The 19,646-nt window shown below is 38.8% G+C and overlaps 1 protein-coding gene across 9 annotated transcripts in view; it reads left to right on the top strand.

The window, feature by feature from the left end:
- Positions 1 to 531: 531 nt before the first annotated feature.
- LOC124609918 (sex determination protein fruitless-like) overlaps positions 532 to 19,646 on the top strand; it is a 458,799-nt gene continuing 439,684 nt past the window's right edge. For 2 of the 9 annotated variants that reach the window (XM_047140115.1, XM_047140117.1), the window contains exons 1-3: positions 534 to 774; positions 1,085 to 1,641; positions 13,981 to 14,175. In XM_047140115.1, coding sequence (XP_046996071.1) covers positions 1,111 to 1,641; positions 13,981 to 14,175 — 726 coding nt within the window. In that variant the 5' untranslated portion in view covers positions 534 to 774; positions 1,085 to 1,110. Of the gene's footprint in view, positions 775 to 1,084; positions 1,642 to 13,980; positions 14,176 to 19,646 lie in introns of all 9 variants that reach the window. The other 7 variants (XM_047140118.1, XM_047140121.1, XM_047140112.1 and 4 more) reach the window with 6 other exon arrangements.

Here is a 19,646-nt window from a genome sequence, read left to right as displayed (position 1 = left end):
ATACTGCAAATTGGACAAAATACGCAATTTTCTCAGTGTCAACAATACTACACATTTTTCGTATTATTATATCATCACAATGCGAAAATATTGTCAAGAAATGCCGCTTAGTAGCTATAAGCTAAATGGTTCCACACTGGTGTACAATAAACACTTTCACAGGTGTGCCATAACGAACAAGCACTTAATTTTATATGTACCGTACGACGTCACGTTAATGTCAGCAAAATGGTTGAGGATATTTTCTTTACCGAATCACTAGAAAATAAAAGAAATTAATCGAAGTGTGATGCTAGAAAAGTGACCTACTTTAAAGGATATTACGCTCTACTCCTGAGGTTGGAGCAAGTCGATTTTCTGCTTCTTTTAAGTGCCGTATAAACTTCATTTTAAAGATAATTATATATTTTTATACATACAAAACCAAATTTTGAGATAAAATAATTGCTCAGACTTTTTGTTGTGTTTTTATGGTTTTGTCAATTTGAATTTTTACAAACATGTTGAAACGAAAATTGAATGACAGTATTGTGGATCATATCAACAGGAACTGTGTTGCTACAGAAAGAGACTTGAATTCTGTTTTCTTCAGAGTCTTATACGGAGGAAAGAAATGAAGTAAGCTTTCTCGTTTACGGTTTCTGTAATAACTTAATTGCCCATATAATCGAAAATGAATTATTTGACTTCTCGACGTGCGGCAGGGTGCCCAGAATATAGGGGGCAGTGACCTTCAGGAAGAGTGGTGATGTTATTGCAAAAAGTTTGCAGGAGGTAAGTAATTGTTTGTAAATACGAAGAAAGCTAAGGAAACACTTGTCAAGTACTCATAAGCTAATAGTACTCAGAAAAAGACTTAAATTTTCGATTGACTGTGACTAGTCGTCGTACAATGTGATGTTTTGATTATTAAGATTTCTTGGAACTCTTTAATGGCGGTTTCACATTATGCTAGGAGCTATTATCCCAATAAGCGTAGCATTTTCATTATTGATAGTAACTTTCTAAATTCCAATTCCGTTCACTATGTAGGCACTTGGAACAAAAGTATGATGATACACTGACAGTCAATGCTTATTTCCAGATTCCAACCAGCTTTTGTTAGAAATCATGGATCAACAATTCTGCCTGCGATGGAACAATCATCCGACTAATCTTACAGACGTATTGAGCAATTTGCTACATAGACAGGCCCTTGTTGATGTTACCCTGGCCTGTGAAGGTGAAACGTTTAAAGCGCATCAGACAATCCTATCAGCCTGCAGCCCTTACTTTGAAAGAATTTTCCTACAGAATACTCATCCTCATCCAATAATATTTCTGAGGGATGTCCATTACACAGAAATGAGGGCCTTATTGCAGTTCATGTATAAGGGAGAAGTGAACGTTAGTCAGAGTTTGTTACCGATGTTTTTAAAAACTGCCGAAGCTTTGGAAATTAGCGGTTTGACGCAAGGTGCTGTAAAGAAACCCGAAGACAGGACAAGTCCCACTCCCGCCGTCTCTCCAGCAAGAACAACGATCGAAGAACGAAGTAGTGCCGGTAGTCCACCACCAGAGAAAAGGAAAAGAAAGACTTCTGGAAGTTGTGAAGTTCCCATGACTGGGAACAATAATGAACGATTCCTGGGAGATACACAGGTGAGTAACTTCATTTATTTAATAATAATTACTCTTGGATTTATAGTTACAAATGTTTTGTTTACAATATTAGTTATAGGTGTGTCGTGTTGTAGTTTTGTTTAATGATAGTAGTTTGTTATTTTATCTGGTTTTGCTAGAACTCTATTCTTCTTACCCCTTTTGTTCCTTTTATGGATATGACACATTTCTTTTGGAGGTAAATTTACCGTTTGAGGGGAAGTAAACTATTTAACATCCAAGCTTTTGGTGGCATATTGTCAAATGTAAAAATAATGTTAAAATTGCTTTTAATAAGCAGAACTGTTAACAGGGCAGGTGGGCCTACAGTGGGAAGTGTGAGTGAGACTTGAGGAATGTACATGGCATCAGCAGTAGATACTTCTCTGCATGTTGTTACTTTTCAATTGGATAAGATAATAATAAACAAAGAATACCCACTGCCACTTTGACAAATTCATTAATGAGTCCTAAAAGTTGCCTACGTGATAGAAGTCAGTTACTGGAACTTAAGTACTTGAAATATAGCAGATTGCATGAAACCTTTGATATCACTTCACCACCTCATAACCACATTGTCACCTTTCAGCGAAAGGGATACATTGCAGATCAATGTCGCCACAGTTAAGATTTCATTTTCACAGTCTTTAGTTTTCCCAGCTACAACTAAATTGTCAGTTTTCAAACTATAGCCTACTTCTGGCTACAGTACAGATCAATCTATTACCAAAGACTAAATTCCAAAAAATAAGTGTCGTCAGTGACACATTCTCTTTCTCCTTGTATGTGTACAGCATCACACAATCATTGGAAGAAACTGACATCTGGTATTGATAGGTTGACCTGAAGCTCTATCCTGTTTGCAAAGAAGGATACGTCTCAGTGTTGAATAGCACGATATCAGAAAAGTGTTTCACACATACTTTTACAGTTAAACAATTTATTTTAATTGAACCTCCAATATTGGACATAGGATTTTATCATGAAATAATCATGTGGACTGTGACATCATAAGTGCAAAGAGAGAGTCTGTGTCATAATTTGAACTGTAAGTTGTGTAGTACACTAATCTGTGGTCTTTGTTAGGTGGGAAGGTATTAATCTGGGTGGGAGTTGATGAAGACAATGAATGTAATGTCATGAGAAAATTGCAGTTCTTGTTATGACATATTTTACATGCACATCCTCCCCCCCTTCCCCCCCCCCCCCTCCCCCCTAAAAAAAAAGTTGGTTTATGTCTGCCACATTGATGGCATCGTGGGCCAAAGTAGACGTAGTTGTATGGGGGAATTCAGTAAAACCATTTATTGAATAACCTAGTGGTATGGGTTAATTACATATTTTTATTCATTACATAACCTACATGGCCATTTAAAATTGAAGTGAAATAAAATTTCCTTTAAGAATAAACTTCTCATACAATGTTGGATGGAACATTGGTATTAACCAGTAAAATAATTCTTGGATTATGAAACACAGAAATTGTAAATTGAAATTTTTACTACATAAACTGATAATGTATTTTTGTAGTTTATAATTGGGCCAGCCCATTGCAAGTGGTCTGGTTTTGGACATGTTCTCCACTTGATCACCTCAAATTTCATTCAGATTTTGTGTGCTGGATTGTTTAAAGATTAAATGTAGTTATACAAATCTTTGGTCTAGGCTATGTGATACATTATAAATAATAGTCTCTTATATCAAACAAGAAAAACGTCATGGCAACATTTCAAAAATTTCAGTGGATGATTGTGGCATAACTGTGTAACTTGGCAAGTGATTTTAACAGTTGTCATTGTGCATATTCTGTAAGGCTTATGTCATTTGAGTCTCTGTTTTTGCTCCAAGCAGCACTAATTAATGGACAAATTTTGTGATAACAAAATTTCTCACAAGTTTTAAATATCTTGATCTTTTCATGTAGTTTGCTTAATAGGCTGTGCTTTAGTAACTTTGCCAGCTGGTAAATTGTTTATAAAACATAAAAATTTTATCACTTTTGGGTTTATAGTTTTTGAGATATAAGGGGCTCGAGTTAACAAAAGTGAGGTTAAGAAGAGGTAGGTGGAAGAGTATGGGAGGGCTGTGACTCACACCTGGACAGCTCAATCAGTAGAGCAATAGCGCACAAAAGCTAAAGGTTTTGGGTTCAAGTCTTTGTCCGGCACACAGTTCTAATCTCCCAGGACACTTCAGTTCATTAAGTAGATTAGAATAGTAATTCTGAGTTCCTGAATCAAATCAGAGAGAAAAGAAAATTATGATACAGATTGACTAACAGAATGAATTTTTTGTTATGAAAACTGCAGAGATGAGACAGCCTGGACAGGATAGACGATCACGGACAGCTGCATCAAACTAGTCTTTAGACGAAAAACAACAACAACAACAACAACAACAGTATTGAAACTTTACAGAACAACAACTTGTTTTATTTACATTCCAAGACAAAATAAGTGATATACATGTACAGACAAACAAATGATTACGATTTCAGAAAATTGGATGATTTATCCAAGAGAAATACCTTCACAGATTGAGCAAGTCAGTCATGCAGTGATCAATCTCTAACCCTTATGCAAGCAGTTATACAGCTTGACAATGATTGGTAGAGTTGTTCGATGCCTTGCTGAAGGATATCATGCCTAATTCTGTCCAGTTGTCATGTTAGATCTCAAAATCCTGAACTTGTTGGAGGGCCCTGCCCATATTTCTCCAAACATTGATCAAGCAACCTTGTTGGCCTAGGTAGTGTTTGGCAAGCAGTAGAAACACTCAACACATGCAGGCAGGCATTATATTGCTGAAATGTAACCCCAAGATGGTTTGCTATGAATGGCAACACAGTGGGGTGTAGAATATTGTTGACGTACTGCTGTGCTGTGAGGGTGCCACAGATGACAGTCAAAAGGGGTCCTGTCAAAAGAAATAGCATACAAGACTATCATCCTTGGTTGTTGGTCTGTACTATGGGCAACAGTCAGCTTGATATCCTATTGTAGTTAGGAGCATCTCCAGAAACGTCTTCGCTGTTCATCAGGGTTAAGTGAGACACACCTGTTCTACCCCAGTCAATGAGATTCCAGGCTGAAAATATGTCTGGAGACACCCCAGACAGTGGCGGGGTACCAATCTGACTGTTGCCAGCCATATGCCGTGACAGCAAGGTGCCATTTCTTTTCGCAGCAAGACCCTTTGATTCTTGTCTGTGACACACGTACAGCACAATGTTATGTTGATGATATTCTACAACGTTTAGTTGCCCTTAATGGAAAGCCACCCTGGACTTACATTTCAGCAAGCTAATGCCTGCCCACACATGGTGAGAATTTCTGCTGCTAGTCCTTGTGTTTTCCAAACCCTGCCTTGGCCAGTGAGGTCGTGGGATTTCTCCTTAGCTGAGAATGTTTTGAGCATTATGAGCAGAGCTCTTCAACTAGCTCAGGATTTTGATGAAATTGTTGGAATTGTAATACATTTATATCGGATATGTTCGAGAAATATCGATTGTGGTGACAGATGTTTGTGTATATATGTGTGTGCGTTGAGGCGCATTAGTCAGTCTTCGTGCGCCTATTTTAATAAAGTCAACATGTGTATATTTTAAATAAAGTGTTTTAAAAGTAAAAGTGAGAACTTGATTTGAAACATGGTAGCAGAGCGTGGTTCTTGAAAAGAAAAGTAGAAGTTAAATATTATATTGTGGCCGTCGCGTGTTATTCAGAAAGTTCGACATGGCTGATATAACTATTCCTGTATTTGATGGCGAAGACTATGGGAACTGGAAGCAGCGGATAATCATGTACCTAAAAATGAAGAAATGCTATACAGTGACTACGAGGGCAAAAGTGAGTTCAGACAACGAAACGTGGGATGAAGAGGACTTGAAGGCTATCAACTATATTTATGGTGCAATCACAAATAAGCAACTAGAATTCGTGAGTGACAGAGAAAGTGCTTTCGAGATCATGAAGAAATTTGATGAATTATATTCGAAAGAGTCTACAGCCCTTCAAATATTATGCAGAAACAAGTTGGACAAATTGAGGTTAAGTGATTACAGTGATACGGGGACATTTTTCAGTGCATTTGAAAAAACTGTAAATGAGCTGAAATCTGCAGGCGCCAAAGTAACGGAAAAGGAGAAGTTAAATTATATGCTGCGAACGTTACCAGAGTCAATGAGCTATATTGGGGACTTAGTGGACGTCTTGAAGGAAGAGGACCAGACAGTTGAATACGTTAAAAGTAAGATTCAATTATTGAATGCAAAAACTGGAAATGAAGAGGTAAAATCAAATGCATTTCACACAGAAAGAAAATTGAATTCAAGAAATCAGGAGCAAGTATGTTATCGATGCAGCAAAGCAGGTCACTTCAAACGTGATTGTACCCAGGGAAGAACAAGTAACAGAGGCACATGGCATCGTGGAGTACATTTTCAAAGCAGCGACAGAGGTAATGGAAATATGCAGCGTGGAGGCTATAGCAATGTACAGCGTGGATATTACGGCAACATGCAGCGTGGAGGTTATGGCAGCAGGCAACGTGGTCGAGGAGAGCAGCATGGTTTTAGCAGCGGTCGGCATCACAGCAAGCAAGGTTACCATCAGAGTGATCATGGTATGAGTAGTTTTATAACAGAGGTTAATTCTATGATAGGTCAAAATAGAACAGTAGAGTCAAGTAATAACAATCAAATTCAAATCAATTGGTTATTAGACAGTGGCTGTACTGATCATGTTATTAATAATGAGGAATATTTTTCTAAGAGTATAACTTTAAAACAACCTATAAATGTAAAAATTGCTGATGGAAAAATTTTGCAAGCTACTAAAGTTGGTAATGTAATTAGTAATTTTCCTGTCTATGATCAAATGGTTCCAATTAATATGCGAAATGTTTTCTTTGTAAAAGACATAGACAAAAACTTGATCAGTTATGCTAAAATTACAGATAATCACAAAATTGTATCGGTAGGGAATAATGCAAAAATTTTTGATAAAGCTAATGGATTGATTGCGATTGCATGGAAAGAGGGTCGGTTGTATAAAATGAGTAGTACTATTAATAAAGGAGAAGTTAATGTTAATGTTATGAGTAAAGACAATAATATGACAGCAAAGGAAAAATGGCACCGCATTTTGGGACATGTTAATTTCAATTATCTAAATACTTTATGTAAACATCAATTGTTAGATGGGGTTCCTTCAGAACTAGAATCAGAATTTATGAAATGTAAAATCTGTATCGAAAACAAAATGCATAATGTTCCTTTTAAAAATAATAGAACCAAAGCAAAAGAAATCTTAGAAATTGTTCACACAGATCTAAATGGGCCTCACTCAACTACTGGAATGCATGGGGAAAGATATTTTCTTTCTTTCATTGATGATTACAGTAAGGCAGCTCGTGTTTACACCATAAAATCTAAAGATCAAGTATACAAATGTTTTGTAGAGTATATTAATGAAGTTGAGAATCTCACTGGGAAAACTGTTAAAAAGATAAGATGTGACAATGGGAAGGAATATTTAAATGAAAATGTCTATGAATTTGTGAGACAAAAAGGAATTGTATTGAATGCTTGTCCACCTTATGTGCATGAGCTTAATGGTACTGCTGAAAGGTATAACAGATCCATCATGGACATGTCACGGTGTCTGCTAGCCGAAGCGCGAGTAGACAAGAGATTTTGGCCTGAAGTGGTTTGTGCAGCAGCATACCTCAAAAACAGAACTTTAGCTAACACCATTGAAAAGAAAACTCCTTATGAGATATTACTGGGAAAAAAACCTAATGTTAATCATTTGAAGTTGTATGGGAGTAGAGTTTTTGTAAGAGTACCCGAGCAACTGAGAAAGTCGAAATGGGATAGGAAAGCCGATTTGGGGGTTTTAATGGGTTATTGTGAAGTAGGCTACAGAGTGCTAATAAATAACAAGATAGTTGTTGCTAGACATGTGGACATTGTTGAAAGTGGTGTTAAATGTATTGGGTTTAAAGATTATGATTCAGTAAGTGAATATTCTAGTGATTCTGAACACGAAAGTATAGAAAATGAAACTGAACTAATAGAAAAACAGAAGGAAATTGAGAAAAATGAAAAGCTTTCTGATAATCATGAATCAGAGAAAGTACTTGAGTTGAGGAGATCATCTAGAGAAAGAAAACCAAAAATATTAAATGATTATGTTTACAGCAATTTTATTTATGTAAACTTTTGCAGTGCAAATAGTCCGGAAAGCTTTGAGGAGGCGATTAACAGTGCCGAATCAAATTATTGGGAAAAAGCGATGAATAAGGAAATTGATTGTTTGAACAAAAACAAAACATGGGAATTAGTAGATAAACCAGTTGATAAAGAAGCCATTGATGTAAAGTGGGTTTTCACAAAGAAATCAGAGGGTGTTTACAAAGCAAGATTAGTTGTCAGGGGGTTTCAACAAAAAGAAATCGTTGAGGATATTTATTCTCCAGTAACCAATATGCAAACATTAAAGATTTTGTTGTCATACTGTTGTCAAGAAGGTTTGGTTATAGAACAAATGGACGTAGAGACTGCGTTTCTGGAGAATAAATATCCTCAACGATTTCTTTTTGTTGAAACCCCCTGACAACTAATCTTGCTTTGTAAACAGAAATAATATACAATTGGACAGGATTTGGCATGATATCCCTCTGGAGGACATCCAACAATTCTGTCAATCGGTGCCGAACCGCATAACTGCTTGCATAAGGACCAGATGTGAACAAATGCTTTATTGACTTGCTCAATTTGTAAAGCTCTTTCTCTTGATTAAGTTATCCAGTTTTTCTGAAATTGTCATCATTTTTATGTCTAGATGTACATCGCATCTGCTTATTTCTGTCCCATTTGGACAAGTCCTTCATAGTGCGTCATAGAAAATATTTTGTGGAGGAAACAGTGCCCTTTTAAATGATTAATTTGTGAAGAATGAAGCATCCCTTTTGAGATACAAGTTTTTAAATTAATGTACTTTTGCATTTTTTTTTCAGCTTTAGCCCCCTGTATCACAAAAACTAAGCGATAAAGACAAAAGTAACAAAACTTGCTCGGATGGAAGCAAGCTTCTAGACACGGTCAGCAAAGGGGAGCTTGCTAAGCCAACAGTGTGAAGTGATCACAATACTTAAACTTGGCAGTAATTTTATTTTGTCCCCAAAAATTTACTGACTGCTTTGAGTGCCACTTGGAACATAGGTAGAGAATTGAATGACGTAATTCTTACAGAATACGCACAGTGCAAACTATTAAACCATCTTGCCAAGTTTCACAGCTTTACCACAGTTATTCACTCGCATACAGCACTTCAAACTTGGCTAAACTTATCAAAATGCTGCGGCAACATTTTACTGCCCATTACTCGGGATCCTTTCCACTCCTCCTAAAGTTGTGTTCCAATCTCCACAATATCCTAGTCCATCCCTGTAACACTCCCAATCCCCACCCCTTGCCACAGGGATCGTATCCATGTGGAAGACCCAGGTGCAAGACCTGCCCATTCAGCTCACCCAGCACTACCTCTTCCAGTCCTGTCACAGTCTTTTTCTACCTCATCAGAGGCTGGGCCACCTTTGAAAGCAGCCATGTCGTTTACTAGCTCTGCTGCAATCATTATTGTAAAGCTTTTTATGTTGGTACAGCTACTGTCCAGCTATCCACCAGGACGGCCACTGTCAAACTGTTGCCAAGTGCAAAGTAGACCACCCAGTGGCATGCTTGATTTCAATGGCTGTTTCACATTGTGGCCCATCTGGATCCTCCCGTCTACCACAGCCTCTCTGAATTGTTGTGCCTGGCCTTGTCCTGCTGCCTTCTAGTCCTGTATGCTCCACCAGACAGAAAGGTCTTCCGTCTCACTACTGGTACCCTGCTATCCCTCTCTGTTCCCGGCGCTGCTTTCATTCAATGCCTATTCTGAAGAAGACTTTGGATGAAAGTTCAATTTGTATGGTCTTTTCAATGTACCTGTCTGCAACACAGTGTGTTACATTTATGGTGAGTAGCATTCTGTATTTTTCGTAAATTGTTGATGTTTCAAACTGGTCTTTCCCCAGTTTAAATTCTCGTGAGTATGAACACTTAAAATTTTTGAAGTTCTCGCCCTGTTTTATTATTTCCTTGCCATGTGTTACACTTATTGGTTTAGTACTTCTAGCTGTGCAGAACTGAATGTGTTGTTTCTTTTTTCTTTGAGTGAGACTATTTACAGAAAATGAATTGGTGACACTGTTAAGAACATTGTTTTCTATTTCTTATGTTGCTGTCTGTATAGTTGTATTGATTCCAAAAACATTGATTATGTGAAACCCAACTTACACGTTTCTCACATGGCAATAACCAAAAGCTTTGGATCAAGGCAGTCAGGTATCAGTGTTTCTTGATTTCAGAAATAGTCCAGTAATGATGTCACAAAAAAGGCCCTTTGCTTGCAGAAAGTGCGGTAGAAGATTTTATTTTTTAATCTTGTGTATATAGTTGAGGGTGTGTAGAATCCATTAAAGCCTCATGACAAATTTGTGTGTGTGTGGGGGAGGAGGAGGGGGGGGGGGGGGAATTGGCACTCTTTTCAGATTGTCATCTTTTACTTGGAACTCGTGCATCCTACTGAAAACGTTACCATTACCAAAATGAAGGAGTGTTAAATGTCAGTCGGTGCAGCCATTGGGTTGGAATCAGTTAGCGAAAATCCATCATTTTTTTTCTGACTTGGCTAAAAAATTTGCTCAAACGCCCTTAGCTAAAACGCAGCTGCTCTAAGTTAAAAATTGCAAGTTATCAAAGGTGTAGAGCTTGAAATTTCGTTTTTCTGTTTCAGGCACTGTTTAGTGTATTGGGGTTCAAATGCAGCAATAGTATCTGTTTTATAAGGATTAAGTGCAGCTGGCATCTCAGCACACTAGCAGCATGTAGTCTTTCTAGTTCAATATCTCTTAACTCAAATTTAATCAGTTTCACTTATTATAGGGATGTCTGCTAAGTTTCTCCCAATTAGCATTAATTTTCTCACCACAACAGAAGTAGTGTTTATTAAAATCAAATTCATTCTTGTATGATCGAAGATGGGAAGTTGAAGTGCACGGTACTTGTCAGAAGTAGTACAATAACTCAAAACTGATTAGACTGTCTTTGAAAATATAAGTAAACAAAAGGCCCTGCACCTTTACTTACAAGAGATGCTCACATGGGAAGATTGAAAGGGTGCTGCTGAATTCAACACATTTACAACTGAAGGCTACTTCACCACTAGGCGAAGTGATAAATTTTGAAGTGGCTTATGGTCTGATATCAAAACAGAGCTAACTTTCATGAAGACAATGAAAACACTAGGTAGCTTAACTCACAGACATGGTTTTCAGATTCTTTGCTCACAAAGTGGGCTTCAGGATGGCATCCTTACATGATATTTGTCAGAAAACTGAAGAATTCTGTGGTGTATCATCAGGAACAAGCGAGCAGTATGTGGGTTTACGAGCTTTTTTTGACGAGCTTCATGCAGAGATCGAAATATAGCAGACAGTGACAAACTGAGTGATTGGAAGTTGAAAGACTGACATTTTCCAAAATTTAATCCTTATGTTTGTAAGCAGTGATGTGATTGGTGATGAATTGTAGATTGTCATGAAGCATTAGTAAAAGGAATTAAAGGGATCAGCACAATTAAAGGAGAGAACTTTAAAAATGTCTCATTTAAATATGATTCCAAGGGTCTAACACTTGCATCTTGCACTACGGCTCTCAAGATAGGGAAGAAGAGGATTCCTACCATAAACCCATTGACATTGCTTCACAGACTATGTGTTATCAGCCAGTTTGATACAGACTTGAAATTCTGTTTCTCATTTGAACTTTCCCACAGCACTATTCACAGAAGTGCTTTCACACCTCTCCAGCAGAATTAAGTACCCAAAATAAAAAGCTGTGTGGTGGATAGTGGTCACCTTCTCCATAAGGTTGAATGACACATCAAAGAAAAGTTTGGAACCATCTGGATGGAATATGAAAGCTCTTTGAGAAAGCACAATGGATCCAAAATAAGTTATATTCTATGGCTACCAAAGTGATGCTTAACAGAGGGGAACAAAGTGCTCTGAAAGATCATGCCGTTTATCAATACCAGGTTCTTCATCAGATATCATTTTTGATGAAAATAAAAATGCTGCAGTCACACAGAAGAAATTTCTCGCAAATGAGAGCAACAAGAACCACCTGATATTGATGCTCATGTGAAAATTTGAGGATGGAAGTATTAAAAGTGCTAAGGCAGAAGAAGATGGGGATTCATTAATTGTGGAAACAGCTGTTTCCCAAGTTGCTGAGTCTGACAATGTGAGCGAGGACATTGACATGCTTGTTCTCCTAATGGGTCGAGGAAACAACTTGTACTTCCATAAACCGGGAAAAGAGAAATGAGCAAGATTGTGGCATTCCAGTAATTCCCTCAGTTTTGATACTGCATTTGTCCTTTTCAGTCGTGCCGTACAGGATGTGGTACCACATCCCTTTTTTTTTGCCAAGGAAAAGGGATATTACTAAACCTTACAGAGCAACAGCCACACCTCAGTGCTCAGTGCAAGCTGCGGAACTTGCTAAACCCTCAGTCTCTCAATATGTAATAGCCCAGGCAGAAGAACAGCTGATGTTATCACTGTATGGGAGTTCCAAATGTGCGACTTCATATGAGTGTAGTGTAAAGTCTGCCACGAGAAAATGTTTAAGACTTGAAAGATTTCTGCCAGGTGCAATCTTAACTGGGAAGAAAATTGATCCATGCCAGCTGGGTTGGAAGAAAAACTTAGCAGGTTTGTTTGCTGTGGGTATGACTAAAAATGCTGATTGTGACATGTGAGTAGGTCATTCAACACAAAATTTAATGCTCTTTAATTCTGCTAATAGTAAAATATTCATTAGGGTGCTTAATCCCGAGTTATAGGCGAAACCTTGAAAAAATGTCAAAATTTCTTGGTTTTTTGATATATCAAATTTTCCCGAGGGTTTTATAGGTCGAAAACTTGGATTTAACATACTCTCAACTATATGCACAAAAAAGGAAAAAAAATCTTCTACCTCATTTTTCGTGAGCAAAAAGTACCCCTTACTGGACTAAAAATCATTTGGATTCAATGCCACACTTGTGGTGGTGGTGGTTGTTGGGATGTTTAAGGGGGACTAAACAGCTAAGGTCATCAGTCCCCCACCACACTTTATGCTTATTGTGGAAAGCATGATCATATGTGAAATTTGTGACTGGATTGTGGACTTTTTGGTAGGGAGGACACAGCATATTATCTCAGATGGAGAGTCATTGTCATATGTAGAAGCAAATTCAGGTGTACTACATGGAAATGTGATGGGATCCTTGCTGTTCATGTTGTATATTAATGACCTCTGTGAACATGTTAATAGCAACCTCAGATTTTTTGAAGACAATGCAGTTATTTGTAATGAAGCACTGTCTGAGTGGAGCTGCATAAACATTCAGATCTTGATAAGATTTCAAAATGGTACAAAAGATTGGCAACTTGCTTTAAATGTTCGGAAATATAAAATTGTGCACTTCACTCCTGTCACTATGACATCAGGGACTCACTGTTGGAATCGGCTAACTAATGCAAATAACTATGTCTAACATTTTATAGGGATATGAAATGGAATGATCACATAGGATCAGTTGTGGGTAAAGTAGGTGTTATAGAGTTCGGTTTATTGGTAGAATACTGGGGAAGCACAATCAGTCTACGAAGGAGATTGCTTACAAATCACTAGTGCGACCAATTCTAGAATATTGTTGAATTGTGTGGGACTTGTACCAAATAGGGCTAACAGGTGATATTGAATTTGTAACAAAATAAAAATATGGAAATGGGAAAAAAGGAGGAGAAAGGACAGGGGGGGGAATCCTGCAGCTTTATGTGTGTTATCCATTTGGGTGTGAAAAACAATGTGTTACATTTAGAATTTAAGAAATTTTTCAAGCACCTATCTGTCTGAAACTTTTCTGTACCTGTGATGTTTAAAGCTCTTCTTACCTTGCTACTATATTAGGGAGATAAAGGCATTTGCCATATGTAATAATGTGACGCAGGCAGAAGCCATAAGTTACTGTGTGTGGTATAATTACGTCGTTAAACTCTTTTTCACTCAACTCATGTGCCTCTAAAGTAAGATATTGTTTTCAGGTTGATATGCCACCTGATCTTCAAGTACAAACAGGAAATATAATTTTAAATAATAAATTCCATTTTATAATAGGCTGTTACTGTGTATCTAAAATTTGATTGCTAATTATTTTTCATCTTTTGTGAAAAATGCAGATGCCCCCACAGTGTAGTTACAAAACGAGCAGTGCGCCAGCTCCTCTACCTAAACTCCACCCCATATCATCAGAAGTAGATGAAGTTGTGGATATTGCATCATCACCTCCACCAATCAAGGAAGAAGTTGACTCAAGTCCACAACCTGATTTTAAGGAGTCTTTCCATAATGCTGGAGACATAAAACCACCTCCTGTAAGTATATTATTTGTGTGCAATTTCTTTGTAATGATTCTGCAAGCAAGCTGTGATTCATTAATTTACTGGTACTGTAATAGGATATTCATTGGCCTTTATGGTGTATGAGACAGTTGATTCAGTGATAGAGATTTGAAAGAATGATTATGATATGTGCTAAATGTATGTAGTGGAAAAAGGGTTTAATATTTATATTTTCTTATGTGAATGTTAACTCTGTTGTAACACATTATATTAGTTTGAAAATACGGTGGACTAGGATCTACATTTTAGAAGAAAACAGCTTTAATCAGTACACTGTTTAACCTCCTAAGATTACACTCCGGCTTTACCTGACTCTTTCCTGAAAGGTAAGAGAATTATGAGGGACATTCAATATGCAATGCACCACATTTTCTTCTCATCAAATTTTGATTCGAATATGCATCGCTTGTGTAGAGGAGCAACTGAAAGCAAATAAATCACCACATCCGGATGCAATCCTCGTTTGGTTTCACAAAGAGTTCTTTACAGCATGGACCCCATACTTAACTTGGATTTATTGCAAATCTCCCACCCAGTGTAAAGTCCCAAGTGACTGGAAAAGAGCATAGGTGACTCCTGTATGTATGAAGGGTAATAGAACGGACCTGCAAAATTACAGACCAGTATCTTTAACATTGATTTGCTGCAGAATACTTGAACGTATTCTCAGTTCAAATAGAATAAATTTCCTTGAGAGGGAAAAGCTTTTGCCCACAAAACAGTACAGTTTTAAAAAGTGTCGCTCGTGTCAAACTCAGCTTCACCTTTTTGCCCTTTTTTCGCATGAGAGCCTGTGAACCATGGATGAAAGGCAGTAGGTGATTTCACATTCCTAGATTTCAGTCAGGCATTTGAAAAATGCCTCACTGCCACTGTTAACGAATGTGCAAACATACGGATTAGGTTCCCAGCTGTGTGAGTGGCTTGAAGACTTCTTTAGTAACAGAGCCCATTATTTATCCTGAACAGTGAGTGTTCATCAGACATGAGGGTATCATCAGGAGTGCCCCAAGGGAGTGTGATAGGACCACTGTTATTTTCTATATACATAAATGATAGGGCGAATGGAGCAAGCAGCATTCTGCGGCTATTTACTGATGATGCCGTGATGTAAGGGAAGATGTTGTCATTAAGTGTGACTGTAAAAAATTCAAATTGGTTGTGATGAATAGAAGCTAGCTCTAAATGTAGAAAAATTTAAGTTAATGCAGATTAGTAGGAAAACTGAATCCATAATCTGTGAGTGTACAGCATTAGTAGTGTGCTGCTTGACACAGTCGCATCATTTAAATATATAGGCAAAGCAATATGAAATGGAATGAGCGTTTAAGGATTGTAGTAGGGAAGGCAAATGGTTGACTTAGGTTTATTGGGAAAATTTTGGGAAAGTGTGGTTCACCTGTAAAGGAGACCACATATAAGACATTAGTGTGACACATTGTCGACTGTTTGAGTTCTTGTCTTGGGATCCACACCAGGTTGCATTAAAGAATGACATTGAAGCAGTTCAGAGGTGGACTGCTTACCGGTGGGTTTGAACACCGGAGGAAAGGCGATATTCTTTTCGACAAGCACTATTGAGAAAATTTAGAGAACTGGAATTTGAGGTTGATCGTAGAATGATTCTATTGTTGCCAGCATAAATTTCACATAAGGACCACGAAGATAAGATTAGGGTTAATATGGAGGCATGTAGACAGTTGTTTTCCCCACTCTATTTGCTAACAGAAATTATTGATACCGATACAGGTTACCCTCCGCCATGCAACATACAGTGGCTTGTGTAGTGTGTTTGTAGGTGTAAGTGTAGGGGTAGAAGTAATGGGAGCTCAAATCAGAACTAATGAGTGAGCCAAAAATCATTTTAAAAACACACACACACACACACACACACACACACACACACACACACACACAGTGTTCCAGTTCAATTCTGTGGTCCAGTAAGTAACTTAACTGTTGTATGTTAACACCAGTGTGCAGATGCTTCAGTAATAACATAACTACTGCCCAGCTGTTGGACTGAGTGTGTATGTCATGCAGTGGACTGACAGGCATGCACACCAATGTGACTTGTTTACTGCCTCCTCTGGAGTCATGGCCACGGAAAAAGGAACTATCTGCTACACAGCTGCTGCCACTTGCTTAGTGTCTCTCCATATTGATGGAATAACAGGATATTAGATCCCTGCCCTCTTCAGTCGGCCGAACGGAACATTTTCATCAGAGGTTAAACTGAAGGGGTAGGAGAATTGGGCATCTGTGCCGATGGCTCAGTGGCGATTGGTGGAGGGGACAGGTACTTAGGGGTGTGTTCTTCTGGTGGGAATGGGATTCCCAGCAGCTGACTGAAGTGGTTCGACCTCTGTGATCTTCCTATAATCTGTTGCCACCTCTGGCTTATACCTGACTAATCATGGGCTGCGCAAAAATCAACTTTGCTGACCTTCTCAAAGAGGCTGTGTGGTAACTTGTGGTGACTGCCCTTTTTGAGGGTTCGTGCCCAGTGGGACTCATAATAACCTTGTCAGGTCAGCACACATCAGTAATTGTGGTTAGGCAGGGAAAAGATAATGTTTGTATTACAGTTGTTGAGCCTCTGGCACATAAACAGTGGATGATGGGAACACCAGTTTGGGGCCAAGAAGCCAGAAGGTGATCAGCTTGCAACCAAATTTTGTAGTGAGTAATATATTACAATTTGCAGTGACCACATACATCTGGCAAACACACCCACTGCAAGTTTGCACCCAGCCTAGTGCTTCCACGATAAAGATCAGAAGCTATGGAGGTGTCACTGCTGATGGGTGCAGCTGTAGCAAATCAAGGATTAGGGGACTTCTTGGGCCATGTAGTATCTGTAATCCTATGGCACTCTGCATTGTACCTCTTGCTATGGCAGTCAAAGAGTAGGATAAAGCTTGCTTTTTCCTGTTTCTTCTCCATGTACGTACATAATTTTCCAAGACTGTGTACACAGTAAGTAACTTTGTGCATCCAATGGAGTAAAACATGCTGCAGTTAGGGGTACATACTTGCATTAACTAAGAAGCCAATTGTAAATAATATCTCTCTCTGTCTGCCCCCTCCCTCCCTCCCCCCCCCCTCTCTCTCTCTCTCTCTCTCTCTCTCTCTCTCTCTCTCTCTCTCACCCTTTCCACCCTCCCCTTTCCCCTCCACCTTTCTCTCCCCTCCTCTCTCCTCCTCTCCTCCTCTCTCCTCCTCTCCTCCACCTTCCCCCACACACTATCAATCAGTTTCTGTCAATGTAGGTAACAGACAACTCCTACATTGGACACTGAAAATCTTACAGTTGAGGTAGGATCATTCAAAAAGAAATGAGCCAAAGACTGTAAACGAAAAACCTCTAATGGTATCAAAATGCCATTGCCTACACAGAACAAGATGTGCTCTCCATAACAGTGCTGAGGCTCCATACCTGCCCTAGAGGGACATGGGTGCATGCCAATGAGATGGCAGAATGAGCACATGCACACGTTGACCGTCCACTGCACTCAATAGTGCTGGGAACAGGGAAATAGGGCTTCAAAAGAAGAGCAAATGAGGGTGATGCATTTCCTTATAGTGGAAGAAGTCCAGGGAACGGAAATTCATTGAAGAATGACGCAAATGTATGGAGAACATTGAATGTCCATTGCAATTCCAGTGCTCAATCTGACTATGGGGCAGAGGCTGTCATCATAGCTTGCTAGTTCTCGTAATGAGGGCAACCACCTGCTGGACAAGAGTATTAATAGAGAGATGTAGCATTCCAGTTCATGCATCATCGGCCAGTGACATCTGTCCTTCCTCGTATCGCTTGTGCCCCACCTTGGGCCTCGTAACGGACATGGAGTACTCATTGTACACTTATGCCATTCTGTGATGAACTTCCATTACCTGCACTCCTGCTGCTGAAAGGAAATGCACTACACCCCTTTGCTCTTCTTTTGTAGCTTCCATTTCTCCGTTTTCAGCCAGCTAAGTGTGGTAGATGGTTAATGCACACATGCTCACTCTTCCGTTACATGTCATGCCCACGTCACTGATAGAGGTGAGTTTGGGGCCTCAGCACTCTTTATAAAGACCGCAGTGGCAATGGCATTATATTCCCTTCAACAGTTTTCAGTTTACAGTCTTTGACTCGTTTATTTTTTAATGACCCTTGTAAATGAACCTGTGTCACATTCTCAGTGTCCAAGCAAGGTGCCTTAGTGGGAATGAGAAAGATTGACAGATGTACTGCCCGACTGAAGCTTTGAATTAGGCTTTAGGTAGGCCTAAATAATTTAATGAAATAGCTTTACTCTTCCTTGCGGGGTAGGGGGTCAGCATTCAAAGTACCATCTTGCTGTCCTGATTGAAGGTTTATACATTTCTTTACATAAATGTAAGTTAATGCTGGGATGGCTTATTTGACTTGATCATCACTGATATTGAAGATATATTCCAGTGATTAATAAGATGGTTCAGAAATGTTGATGGAAATCATCTTCCAGAAACTTGACACTTTCATCAGATTTAACTATTCTCAGCCATTGGTTCATAAACAGTGGCACCTTCTTCTTTAGTAACATGGATATGATTAACTTTTGATGGATAATTATCTAAGAAATTGAAAACATATTATGTTAGTGTTTCGCCATTAAATGTGGCTTTTGTGGCTGGCTATAATTTGTCACTGCATAATGTGAGCTTCTGAGTTGTCATGGCACAACATATTAATTATGTACATTCTATTAGCAGAATCACAAAAAATCTTATTGTCTACATTATTGGGATTTTAGGCAATGTTCTGTACATTCAGTATTACAGATCGCTGTTGCCATTCAATTTACTGCTATCACCCAAAGTATGGAAACTTCAGCAGGTTTTGGGAGGCTATCAGGTGCTCTTGGGACTAATATCTAATGCTGGTTTGATCACAATGGTAAAGAAAGGTGGGCTATAGAATGTTACAGCAGCAGCTGTTGTTGTAGAGAAGCTGGCCAGGAGTAGAAGTAACTAGTGAACACATAAATACAGTAACCAGAAGTTTTGCTTAGCTTGTAGCTTTCCCCAATCATTGTGAAGAAACTTAACAAGAGAACAAATAGCAGTAAAGTCCAGCTGTTCTGAGAGGGAAACTAAAGAGCATTGTGTGGTGTCAGATTCCTGCTCCCAACACATGTCCAAACTATCAAAGGCTGACTAAGAATGAAGACTGTGACTGAGACTGGACCATGTAGCTGGCGCTGGCCACTCTACATTGCAGTGGCAGAGGGCACTTGTAGTCTGAGCTACTGAAGGCATGGCTCAGTGGGTGCACCTCATTGGATCCGCCGGTCGATGTGTGAGTGCTATTGGTGTCTGTTGTAAATGTATGTTTCTATTACCAGCAGTCAGGCGACGGTGGGGGTGGTATTGAACTATGATACCACAGCCATCTCCTTATTTGTTACTAA

This window comes from Schistocerca americana, chromosome 1 (genome assembly GCF_021461395.2).
Source record: "Schistocerca americana isolate TAMUIC-IGC-003095 chromosome 1, iqSchAmer2.1, whole genome shotgun sequence".
Taxonomy (NCBI): Eukaryota; Metazoa; Arthropoda; class Insecta; order Orthoptera; family Acrididae; genus Schistocerca; species Schistocerca americana.
Note: the sequence above shows the minus strand (reverse complement) of the source record. Positions and strands in the feature narration are given on the sequence as shown.